Source organism: Falco naumanni, chromosome W (genome assembly GCF_017639655.2).
Source record: "Falco naumanni isolate bFalNau1 chromosome W, bFalNau1.pat, whole genome shotgun sequence".
Taxonomy (NCBI): domain Eukaryota; kingdom Metazoa; phylum Chordata; class Aves; order Falconiformes; family Falconidae; genus Falco; species Falco naumanni.
Genome location: NC_054079.1, coordinates 18,752,624 through 18,766,228, shown reverse-complemented (window position 1 = coordinate 18,766,228; position 13,605 = coordinate 18,752,624). Strand labels below are relative to the sequence as shown.

The 13,605-nt window shown below is 46.9% G+C and overlaps 1 protein-coding gene across 2 annotated transcripts in view; it reads right to left on the bottom strand.

The window, feature by feature from the left end:
- Positions 1-13,605, bottom strand: part of LOC121080636 (CBP80/20-dependent translation initiation factor-like) — a 154,736-nt gene that overhangs the window by 120,704 nt on the left and 20,427 nt on the right. For both annotated transcript variants that reach the window (XM_040578783.1, XM_040578784.1), the window contains exon 2: positions 2,067-2,279. In XM_040578783.1, coding sequence (XP_040434717.1) covers positions 2,067-2,246 — 180 coding nt within the window. In that variant the 5' untranslated portion in view covers positions 2,247-2,279. The remainder of the gene's footprint in view (positions 1-2,066; positions 2,280-13,605) is intronic.

Below are 13,605 nucleotides of genomic sequence, written 5' to 3'. Positions count from 1 at the left end.
CTGTCGCTACAGGCCCTGGTACAAAGCCCCTCTCTCCAGCTTTCCTGTCAGCCCCTTTAGGCACTGGAAGGTGCTGCAAGGTATTCCCAAAGCCATCTCTTCTCCAGGCTGGACAACCCCAACTCTCTCAGCCTGTCCTCATCGGAGCCCTCCAGTCCTCTGACCATTTCCATAGCCTCCTCCAGACCCGCTCCAACAGGTCCATATCTTTCTTGAATGGGGGCCCCCAGAATTGGACACAGTACTCCAGGTGGGGTCTCAACAGAGGAAGAAAATCACCTCCCTTGACCTGCTGGCCATGCTTCTTGTGATGCAACCCAGGAGAAGCTTGGCATTCTGGGCTGCAAGTGCACATTGCCAGCTCACGTCCAATCTGCCACCCACTCATGTCCCCAAGTTTGTTTTTGCAGGGCTGCTCTCAACTGATCCATCCTCCATTCTGTGCTGATACTGGGGATTGTCCCAACCCAGGTGCAGAACCTTGCACTTGGCCTTGTTGAACTTCATGAGGTTCACATAGGCCCACTCCTGTGGTGGAAAGAAAGCTCCTCTCTGCTGGACTCGGGGACACTGGCTTTTGCGATGCCCACCACCAGCACATGGGGTGCACAGGGTGGAAGACAGAAGAAGCAGGCATCTCCAGCAGCTGGCAGTGCCTTGCCCTCGCTACTCCAACTGCTCCTCCCAATTTAACAGCAAAACAAAGCCCTAGGGAGGCAGGGACTCATTTATAATCTATTAATAGACTTGAGCATGAAATGAGAGACAAAACAACCTGCAACAAAACTCTGCGTGCTGGAGGAGGTTGTGGTCCTGAACAAACCCAGCCTGGACTCTGCCTTTCTCCCCATTAACATATCCCCAGCTTGGCTTTGCCACAGTCTCGTTAGCCATTAAGCTAACATAAAGGCTCAATGCAAAGTGGTCCAGGGATCTCTGCTCGGGACCAGTCCCCCTTGCACCTCATATAGAGATAAAGACCCAGATCAGACCAGCAGACCCCTCCAGCAGCTCAGACACATCTTAGCTACCTAATGATGGCCATATCCTTACCCTTATGACCCTTCAGTCTTATTATTCTTATTTCATCCTCATAACCAGTATGTAAGTGGTCTCTAACCTAAATACTTTACCCTACTGGGAGCCCTGTGGGTTAAGAAAGCACCTCTATCTCAAACAGAGTATGATGGCAGCCTTACAAGCCCAAGTGCATGAACCCAATCCCACCACTCCCTGCACCACAGGCTCCTTATCTCTTTGACAGTTCACATCTTCAGCATGCATCTGGCACACCATGGCACCAGAAGAAAAATGTTTTCCCTCCAAACAATAACAGTTCCAGAGATTTCATTTCTCCCTGTGTTGGATGTAAAATGTCCATTTTAGGAACAAACATAACTAGGACCACATAATTCTTAATGACAACACCAAGGCCGGCTAAAACCATCCCTCTGTTTGCTGGGTATTCCCCTCCTCTGAAATACAGCAATTTCATTCTCTGACATAACCATGAAAGCAAATGAACAGGTTATTCATTACACATATTAAAATGCCCACAAATATCACACTTCTGGGAAGCACTTGGGGCTTTTGATTGACCTTCTGGTCTTGGTTGTTTCACGGACACCCCTGTGCATACAGACGGGATCAAATCTCACTACCGAGCATCCCCCCCTGCTGCAGCCCCTGCAGGTCTTCCCAATCCCCCCAGAATTTTTTCATCCTGGCAAAGTAGTTTGGGATGGAGAGAGGCATCCTTTATTTACAAATGAAATGTCATTCCTTTGTAAACGGGAACCCTGGAGAAGTCAAAAAGCTTTTGGGCATGCACCTTGAGACCATGAAAAAACAAAACCCAGTTAGCAGGAGTCCTCTACCAGCTAGCTAGAGACCTCATATATACAGCCAAACAAGCAAGCTGCCCCAAATTCACTGTCTTATTACATCCTGCTTCACATCCCAACCCTAGAAAAGCTGCTTCAGCTGGACATGCATCTCCAGCCCAGGCTACAAGCCATCAGTTTTCCCCAGCCTCTCTCCCACCCCACACTGTGCCCTTCACCCACCTGCGAGATGTGGGACCGTGTCTTCTCACTCTCACCATCCCCCTCTGTTTTATCTGTCAGCAGCCCCTGGACCTGGTACTCCAGGACGTAGCTGTCAATGAAACGCTCCAGCTCCTCGATCTCCTGAGAGCGGCTGCTCCCCGCCTCCGAGGAGGCTGATGCCACCGACAAGTTCTCCATCCCCTCAGGAAAGACACCAAGAACGGAGGGGGCCTGAGAATGGAAAATAAAAAGAGGCAAGAAATGATTTCCAAGTAATTATAAAAAGGTTAAAAAAACAGCAGCCAAAGCCTATCAGTTACCACAGGCAGGATACTTTTTGCTGTACATCTGCTTTTCCAATAACATTTATAATAACCCTAGGTTGTCACATTTAGAGTTTCCCTGTGTACAAATACAGTCCCATTTCTGTAATATTCCTACATCTAAGGACAACAACAGACATTTTGCCTATCCTCCTTCTTAAAATGAAAAATACTGAAAACCTCCAGACACATGCACAAAAGAAAAAAATTAAAAGCTTAATTTACAAAGCCCACAGCATTAGCTGTGCTGGATAAGGGTGATAAGCTAGGCATGATGGACAAGGGTGTGAGGAAGAGGATTATAACTGAAAAACTTCTCTAGGATGGTAGCAGTAAATGATGGTGAGTCAACGGCACAACTGTAAATGGCCCAGCAAGGAGGTTTGCATTCGGAGGTGAAACAGAGATCACACCAGAATCTGTTTTTAAAACCTCTCTCTCTGCAGAATGGCTCTACAGAAGATATAAGGACTTTGTGATGCTCTCCTCCTTCATATTACTCCATGGCTGAATGCCAATCACACCTTAAAGAAAAGAAACCATCAGCTCCTGTACCGGGGCTAGGCACCTTTGCACATGAATTAAGCTTTGGACCAAAGTCTTGTGGTAAGTCTCATGCTCCTCCTCCCCTGCCATTGGGAAGGAAAAGACAGGAGAGATCCCACCACACTGCAGGACACGAGGACTTCATCCTTCACCCTCTCCTTCACCAGAAACTGGTGACATACGGAATTAGACTCTATAACTCGAAAGTTATAAAGTAGGTATGTTTATTGCACGCAGATGCACGGGGGATCGCTCCTCCACAAGCGTGCATGCCCCAAGTGACGAACCATCCCACATTTATACAATGAAACAAATGAATATTCAATTAACGCCTATACATATTCGTTACCTAAACCCCGCTTCGTATGTTAATTAGCTTATCAGTCCGTTTCCTGGAATGTGGTGGTCTTGCAGGTTTGTAGGTGATTCATGTTCTTGTGACCATCCCATCTTCTCCAGCAAGGAGACTTAGCACTCCCTCCCTCTAGATAGCATTGGAATGTCTCTCATCCTTTTCTCATTCTTTTTTAAATAGCCCCTTTTGTTAGAGGAAGAAGGGCAGGCGTCTCCTCAAAACTGTAGGTGTCTCCTCAGAGCTGTGTGCCTATGTGACCAGACACCGCACCCATGACTAGTCACCATACCCACATTCCTTGAGCAGACATATACAATCACAATCGATGTCCATTGTCCCCATTTCACACTATTTCTCCATATCACTGGTACTGACTGTATGTTTTGAGACTAGTATAAAATTACCAAGCAAATTCGGAGTGAGTCACATGCCATCCGGAAGGGAAGGGAAAAAAAAAAAAAATGTTCTCAGCTCTTGTAATTTCCAGCTCCTGAACTATTTTTCATCTGTCACTTCTGAACAATTGTGGTTTCATTTGGAAACTGCCGAGAATGAGCAGTTCTGGCCTAAGGATTTCATCTGCTCAAGGAATTATTCCCAAATGTGCCCAGACTGTCAAAAAGGTTCATTATGTAGATCAATATCACACATTAGCTCGTGAACAAAAATCATGTGACATATTAAAAAGGAGAACAAAAGATAAATAGACAAGAAAATAAAAAAAAAAGAGGAGCCCCAGAGAGCACATAGCCCTCAAGGAGGGCATGCTTCTCCCCTTTTACCTAATTAGTGCCAATTACGAAATGGAAATCATCGATTATTAAATAGAAAGTGCTAAAGAAAGAGTTGGGAGAATAGGTGGCTGCAATGAGTCCTGGAGGGCACAATGGCATGGAGAAGTGACCCACAGGGGACAGCTGATACTTGGGATGCAGCAAGCAGAGTCAGAGGGCATCCTCCATCCCCTGGGGCCACACAACACAAACACAAAGGGGTTTTGCCTATTTTTGTTTGTTTGTTGTGGGGTTTTTAAGGTGGCACTGGAGAAAAACAAGCTCAGGACACTGCCCCAGGGATGCTCCCCCTTGAATACCTATGATAAAAAAAAGCAGAGCAAGGGCTAACACATGACTCCACTTGGGGGGGGGGGGGGTGGAGTTCACCACCATGCCCAACCAGCATTTTGCTGATTAGCAACAGGAGAGAGTAGACAGAGGGAATGGGTTTGTCAGAAGCCACCAGGTCCAGCACCAGCAAATGAGCACGACTCATGTAATCATAGATTTATGGCTCTCTAGCAGGCAACTCTAAAATCACATCATCTCGCAGCACCTTCACCTCTCTGTACAGAAAAACAGAACTTTGCAGGAAGAACACTCCCCGATGTTTAAGGGTGATGACTTACCACAAACACCTGAGATAGTGATATGGAGAAATAGTGTGAAATGGGGACAATGGACATCGATTGTGATTGTATATGTCTGCTCAGGAATGTGGGTATGGTGACTGGTCATGGGTGCGGTGTCTGGTCACATAGGCACACAGCTCTGAGGAGACACCTACAGTTTTGAGGAGACGCCTGCCCCTCTTCCTCTAACAAAGGGGCTATTTAAAAAAGAATGAGAAAAGGATGAGAGATATTCCAATGCTATCTAGAGGGAGGGAGTGCTAAGTCTCCTTGCTGGAGAAGATGGGATGGTCACAAGAACATGAATCACCTACAAACCTGCAAGACCACCACATTCCAGGAAACGGACTGATAAGCTAATTAACATACGAAGCGGGGTTTAGGTAACGAATATGTATAGGCGTTAATTGAATATTCATTTGTTTTATTGTATAAATGTGGGATGGTTCGTCACTTGGGGCATGCACGCTTGTGGAGGAGCGATCCCCCGTGCATCTGCGCGCAATAAACATACCTACTTTATAACTTTCGAGTTATAGAGTCTAATTCCGCACGTCAATAGGATCATCATTGTACACAAAGATCCCTAGAGCAGATGTCCAAGCATGGACAGCAAGTTGGTTGGCATCTAACCCTTATAATAAGATAAAAGACTAACAAGTCACAGTCTGTAATCTTCTTTATATGCTTGGTCTGCACCAAGTCAGTGTGAATCACATAATGACACAGAGACTGGCCACTCAACATGGACGTACCAGTGGGCCAGGGCCACTGCCAATATGCCACTGTCATCCAAACCAGGGTGTCAGTAAAGAGGCTCAACAAGCAAAGAAACAACTTGACTTTGTGGCACCTCCTCGCACTCCCTGGTAGCGACCAGCTCTGGGTTTTCTGAATTTGTCCTTTGAATTCCCCCTCTGACCACACTCCCTTCCTATATGGGAGTTCATAGTTAGCACCACACGTGCCTGATCTCTACAGAGCGAGATAATATCCCAACTTGATGCTAATCCTAATTTGGGCAAATGGTTGCACTAGAGACCTGAAGTCTTCTCCAACATGAATGGTTTTACAATTCCATGAGATGATGCTCAAGGACTTCATCACTAGCCTGCTCTGCTCTCTTAGCCTACTTTCCATACTTCTTTCTGAGCAGTCTCACCCATTTTAGATGAGTATCTCCCAGCTATCATGCAACTGCCTTCTCCAGTTCCACCAGCCTGCCCAGAGATGTCCCAATGCTCAGATGAGGGTTGTTATGGTCACCATCCCCTAGAAGCTTTTTCAGCTACTACTCATTGACTTCTGGGCTCTACTTAATTCTATCAAGTGTGAGATGCATGTATATAAAACGTGCTTGACAAAACCAAACCAAGATAATCACAGGTTTATAGAGGCCCATTTGCTGGTTCCTGGTTCAAGCAGCCTGGCCCTTCTAGAGGGACAGATTTTGGAACACAAATGGTGGCCCTTCCTCCTTGGCAGGAGGAATCTTGGGAAGCTGAGTATCCTCCTAGATCCAGACCAATTCAAGTCCATCTGCAGATGGAAAGCACACTCCTCCACACTAAGGCTAAATCTCTCCCTTTCCAGAATTAACACTCTGCCAGGAAGGTGGTGTGGGATGGATGGTCTCCTGCTCTTCTTGGTGCCGCCTGTCAGGAAACTTCTCTGCCTGGAGCAGGTTTCTCATCTCGCCTCACCCTCAAACAAAACATGTACAAACAAGAGGTTTTCAAAGAAAAACCTGAACCCACATCCAAGCATCAAAGCAGTTGATGTCTTCCCAAACTGAGCAAACGTGTTTTTGAGAGCTCTTCAGGGAGTGGTGATCCCTTGGATCTGTGTTGGCACAATGCCTACCACCAAGGATTCCCAGACCCCAGATACACTCCTTAGTGATAATTAATGGAGATCAACATCAAATCTGTATTTTTTCCTGTTCCCCTCTCTCTTCCTACTTTATCAAAGCACAAAGTCTAAGTTTTGGGGGTCTGAAAACTGCCTTCCTAAACTTTCCTACAAAGCCCATGCTGTGCTCTTTACTGCAACCATAAAACAAGGAATCAGCAGCAGGAAGAGTCAATAGATGCACAAACTGCTTATTATAACTTAGTAATTATCAGCATTACTGTAATGTATAATCATTATTAATATCTGTTATTAGGAGTGATATAAATGGGGTTCTTGCTCTAACAAGATTATATAGTTTATGGCAATTATACAGTTTTACCCTTAGTCAGCAAATAAACTCAGTAAGAAAGAGCATTTTTAAATGACATTTGTACATTCATTCCCCTTCTCTCAAAGGCGTTCCAGGCTTGCTGAACTTGTGGGAGCAAGTGGCGAGTCTGATAAGTGAAGAGCAGCAATGGAAGGAACCCATTTGGGGGAAGATGGGTGGGGGGCAACAGCACGGGGGAACTTGCAACCAAAATAATGTGAGAAAAGGCGAGTCCATGATGAGAAGACAAGACATGCAGGGACAGCAAAGCATTTCCATCAGCTCACTGCAGTCTGGATGAAAGGACCCCATACATACATCTTCCCCCAGGGAAGATGCTCCAGCCATCTCTCCAGCACAACAATACAAAGCTTCTCCAAAACCTGGACTGCAGCAGCCCGGCAGCGCCGAGGCAGCACTGCAGGGTAGCCTCACACAGCTCTTCCCCCAGGGTGGGACCCACCTGTGCCCCAGCCATCCCAAGGGAGCAGGGACTCCAGCCCCAAACAAATGTTCCCTGAAGCGAGGAGTGGGGGCTTTTGGTTCAAAACATACTGACATGGCAACCATCCACCAAAACTGCTTCCCACGAATAGATCTTCTTAAAACAATCCTTGCTCCAATTCAGCAAGACAAACAGACATCTTCACCTACCATCAAGCCAACAACTGCACACCTTCTCACTCCTACCCAAAGTCCAAGCCGGTCAGGCATCAGCCAAGAAAACAAAATAAAGAGGTTGCTTTTGCCTTTTTTTTTTTTTTTGCTTCCATTGGATGGATGCTGAAAGCCTAAAATGCTTTCTCACACACAACAAGCTTCTTTGAAGGCCACAGCCTTCAAAGACAAGAGAACCAGGAGCACCACACTATCACTCACACCCAAACAGTGAGAGCTGGAAGGGGATTTACCTGACAATTACCCTGCCAGGAGGTAACACTCAATGCTGACTCCTAGGTAAGATGACTGGAAAAGAGCTCTGAAATACTGAGTTCTGGGAGAGATGCTTCAACAACTTTCCTACTTCTTATCTGCTTCTTATCAGGTCAGGTGAAACCTTCCATGTGCTTTGACTCTACAAATAACTGTCCACCAGCTGACACTGGCATCAGTTCATGCTGAAGGACCTTTGACTGTCTGTGCTTGGGGTTTGAACCCCTGCCTATCAGCACGGCCACAGCCAGGGGGGGGCAGCGGGTTTGCTTCCCAGCATCTCCTTTTAATGATCTCCTTCAGCAGCAATATTTTCTCTCTCCTAATCCAGCCCATTTCCAACAACAAGTAATTAGCAACGTGTCTTTCTAAAGCAGCAAGAGCATCTCCGCGAATGAAACTAGCAGTTTATCTTTATTGCCAGCAGGCAGCTTTTGTATCCAGAAAGCTGCAGGAACAGTTACTATGGAAAATGAAAGCAATCGAGATGAACCATGACTCCCTGCCATGCATCTCCATGAGCACAGATGAAGCATCGCGTGTCTGGTTTGGATTTGCTGCTCCAAAGCCAGTATCTTTCGGGATACCAAAACATAAAGTGCAGCAATGTAAATTATGATATCCTGGATCTGACCCTTTTCTAATTAAGATGTAAACACCTCTGAAGACCACACTGAGCAACTGCTGCTGGAGCTAGCCTTAGGCTTTTCAGATACTGATCCATCCACAGCTGGCTGAGCATTTTATATATTTCATCATCCTCCAGTCTCAGGTCTGGTTTCTGGTACCCAGCAATGCAGAAAAGCCCAAGTGACAGGACAGGAGCCCAACAGCTACCATGTTGCAGTGCCATCCATAAGCCTAGCTTGCAACTGAGTGGGCAAATGCCACAGTGCATCAAAACAGAGCCATTAAAATAAACACAAAAATAAATGGGGGAGCGGGGGGGAATAATTTATTATGTAGCTTGCTTTGCTGCAATAAGGAATGTTTTGCAGTTGGGAGGTGGATTTATTTTTTTTTCTTTTTACACAAAACCAAAGCCTCATCACCCTTAGGAACACAAAGTCTTTTAGCATGTCAAATCTGTGCATGAGGTTGGAGAGGTTTTCCACCAGATGGGCTTCCTTACCTGAAAGGATATGTTACCTTTGGCTTGTGATGAATGTTGCCAAGAAAAAGAAAGGAAAACTCAGCATACAACTAAGAAAACCACTATCTGAACTTCAGAGGGTGAATGGAGATGGGTTTATGGGCCATCTGATAGATGCTGATCCCACCCTGTGGTGGGATGCCAGGGCAAGGAGTCTGCTGGAGCATCACTCTGGCTGCAGCACAACAGCAAGGCACGCTCTCCATCTCCTGATTCTGAGACAAATTCAATACATGGAAATACATCAGCATGTCTAGAAATCAAACCTGAAACAGGTCATAAAAATCCTCCAACCACCAGCCCTTGAATCAGGAACAGCCTGAGTTTTACAACCTATCTCTACATCACTGACACTAAAAACTGTGACTTAAGTCAGACATAATCCATTTTCACATTCTCTGCTTCTACTAAAAGCTAATGGAACAAGAGCCCACATTACATCTTATCCTTGCTATTTTTCACCTTTACAAAGGAAATGTTGCCAAATAAAAATGTTTGAAGAAATAGCCAAAAAGCACAGATCTTACACGTGCTCTATGATCTCCTCTTTGGACCTGCACTGTTTCTCCTCCAAGAGCACACAGCATCGCACCAGCAGGCTGGGTAGGACATGACAGCTGCAGGAATTATACTAGAAGACACAAACAAAGGATGCTCTCCTGCCAGAAGAGCTTGTAACATGTACACCATGCACACGCATGTGCCCTGCTACAATGCACACCACAGGTAGCAATCCTCAGGCAAGCAATACTTTTATTTTGCCCAGCTCCTCTGCAGTCCCAGGGGGTGAGCCCCAATCCCATGTAAGCAGCAGCCAGGGTGCAAAACTCCCTGTGCAGGCAGCACTCTGCAGGCAGAGAGCACAGCCCACATCCTAAATAAAAGTATTATAATAACAAGCTGATCCGTACACTTTAAAATTGCACATTTTGACCACGGGCTCATACACCGGTGCCAGCTGCCACGTACTGTCTTTTCCAAATAACTGAAGGGAAACCATTATCAGAAAGTAAATCTTTTCTTTCCAGGCACCCAGGCAGTATAATGGGCACTTGGGCTGTGAAAAGCCCTGTAATCCTAAAAGACACATCCAACTCTAAATTGAGATGTCAACCCGCTGAAGTAATCCATCCCACGGGTGCCTGCTGGTGGGGAGGGATGGGGCAGGAGCGGCATCCCCCGGTCAGCAGCAGGGCAGGCGTGGAGGGTGCTTAATCCCTATTAAACCATGCCCCTAGTTTGCTGGCAAAGAGCATTTTTGCACCCGTATGCTGGCTTTTAGCAGCATTCAGAGGACATACCTCGGCCACCAGCCAAAATGCCAGAGCTGCCACTCCGGACAGGTGGAGGGGATTTTATGCTAGGAGCCACCAGCTGGTCCTCTCCTCCTGGGAATCATAGAATCATCAAATAGTTTGGGTTGGAAGTGACCTTTAAAGATCACCTAGTCCAAACCCCTGCAATGAGGTTCCTGCTGCTCTGACCAAGGGGAACAATCCTTCCCAGCCTCAGATTTGGTGATATTTGGGCTTGGATTACATGAGCAAACCAAGCAGTAGATGTCAAGGAGACACAATTCTCTATGATCCAAGGCTGGCTTGCTCACAAGGGATCTCTGTGCAGTCTGCCTAACAGGAGCTGTTGAACTGGAAAGAAAAATCATCTAGTAAACCTCTGCCATTTTGCAGAGGAAAAGGAAAATAAACAGCTTACCATGCCCCTCTCTGAGCTAATTAAACTCATTTGAAAGACTCCATGCATAGATAAGTATATTCAGAGATCGCCTGAATCTTTAATTACCTCCAGTGCTAAAAAAGCACACCTTAAAACCCCCACTCAACAACCCCCACAAACAAACAAGATTTCCAAAACCTGCCCCTGGATCCTGGACCCCCACTTCTCCACCGCATTCAAATGTTCAAGCTATAAAATAAGCAGCAGATTGGCTTTTACATCATGGCCACCCTGGGAGCATCAGCCATGAACCTTATTGATTCCCATATAGGCAGCGGCCATGGCACCACCACCCATGAGAGCTCCTAAATATTCTAGTGGAAAAGAATTTGGGAAACTGGCAATTCTTTACATGCAGAAGGAAAAGAAGTCCCTTCCTCATAATGCTTTTGGTCCAATAATAATAAAGAGGCAGGGAACCAAATGAAGCTCTAGGGAAGCACAAGGGGACAGGAAAACCTGTGGGGTTGGTGTCCAACACCATGCGAGCAAATCCACTGTGACACTGAGCTGGCCAGGGAATGGGGACATCAGTGTCAAGAGAGTTGAGCTTTCCAGGACCGCTGTCACTGCTTCTGGCCTCCTCCAGATTTAAGTATATAAGAGCTGCAGCCACTTGCAAAGACAGGGAAAAAGCCACGAGCAGCATCCCATGTCCTACCTACCTGTTGAACTTTCTGCTTGGGGGAGAATGAAGGAGTATAACACACCCCAGAAAGGCATCCAACCTTCACACATCTAAGGAATTTAAGAACAGGTTTTTGACCCAGGATTGTGTTGATCACCAAAGCCTTCCCTTCGCCTGGGGCTGGACACAGTGTCCTCCTTAGCTCCTGCTCCTGGCCACACAGACTGGACATGGTCCAGACAGCTGGTTTCCATCCAGCAAAGTGACTGTGTTATAGAAAAGCAATTCTACCTCCAACCAGAGGGACCATCCACATTAAACGCGGCTCCCTGAGACTGCTGTGGGCAACCTAAGACAGCTCTCACTGCTTGGGAGGATGCCCTTACAGACACTAAACACGTTTTTCAGCCTACGAGGAACTCCTGTGCGTTCTCCCATGGAGTTTCCCATAGCAATTAGGAGAGCAAATGTGACACCCAGCCAGACACAGGTTTTACACTAGGCTCTCAGCAGCTACACTGGGAAGGGACATGACCCAGTGCAGGTACTACAGCACCCACCAAGGCTCCTGCTGAGCCAACAGATGCTGCTGCATGGCAGGGATGGGCTCCAGCTCCCTGTGGACCCACCACACTGGCTAAAGCCCCAGCAGCAGGCAATGTCCAGCCCTGGAGAGGTGGGAATCAGACCCCCTCCAAGCTTCGCTTTGCCTAAGTGGCATGGATCAATGCCACAAGCTTAACCCTCCTCTCAAATCCAGCCCCAGCTTTTAGCTCTGTCCAGTGGCTCATGAGACAGCTTGAACCAATTCACCAGGATAATGGCTCCCTTAAGGAACTAGTCCACAAATACAAAGGCAAAGCACCTCCCCAGACAGGAATTTTCGGGACTTACTGGCCAGCCACCAGATGCCTTTCTGAGGCTTGAAGTGCATTTTTTCACAATCACTCCCAGACTATCACTCCGCTGGCTGGATGCTCTGCAGCAGCAGCAAAGGCACACATCTCCCCAAAAGCCCCACTCCCCCTTTGGTTATTCCCCTCCCTAAATCACAGCAAGTGAGGGGTTGTAAGAAGCCAGCAATGGAGATGGGAAGAGCAGCCTGCCAAACCCCAGGGGGTAAAGACGCTGCACTTGCACAGCTACACTTATTGCCCAGGGGACCACTGTGTTTGATTAATGAATGAAGCAGCTCGACTCAGCTGAGCCCAGAGGACAGGGAGGTTTTCATCAATACAAAGCAAACCAAAAGACAGGTACTTCAAGGACATGACAGCTGACCTATTTTGACATGAACACAAGATCAAGCAAGCTTTGGGAGTGTCTACCTCCACCAGCAGCAACAATAGCCTGGATGACTGGCCCAGATCAAGACAGCTGATGTTGAGCCTTGGGATCCACCAGCCCTATGTCCTAACATGCCCTGCTGTCAGTGTCCTTAACATCACCCCCTTCTGCAAACCTCAGCTCTCAGGCACCCTGCTGAGCCCCAGCATCACTGCTGGTGTCCTGGGGACAAGAACCTCAAGTTCATCCCAAAATGTCCTTGAGCTGCTCTTTGTGTCCAAGTGCTCCATACATCATGGACCCAAATACAACACGTGCTGCACGCATGATTAGGATGTATCGCTGGCTCCTCCACCGTGCCTCACTTCCCTCTCTTGTAAAATGCAACAAGCCCTGTTTGGATTTACCTTAAATGCTTGGCTTTCCCTTCTAGCTCAAGAAAGAGGTCTTAGAACTTCAAGGTGCTACTGCAGGGAAGGCATCACAGATCTATGTGGTCTTTGATGAACATCAGAAGTTTGGCCTTACTTTTCAGAATGCCTCTGGGGTGCCTGCACCAAGTAAAAACCCAGCAGCTCAGAAAAAGCAGGGCAAGGAGGCACCAAGAGCAGCTTTTTCTCTGTAAATACAGCCTGGCCAGGGATAGTGCCAGAAATACTTATTTTGGTAAGTTTGCCTCCTGACCCAAAAGGAAACACTGTTCCTATAGGGTTAGAAGATGACCTGGGACCACTTGCAGATATCAAAGACCAACAGGATCCACCTTTCAGGACAGCTGTGTCCATCTCAAGACTCCACTTGCAGTAGCAAACCCATGAGCCATACCTAGGACTGACACACACACACACCCCCAACAGCAACTGAGGGACTGAATGCATGAGGACAACCCAGAAACACATCCACAAATTAGTTTTACACTACTTTTTTGTTCTTTTGTTGAAGGGTCCTTCATGTTCATCACAAAGG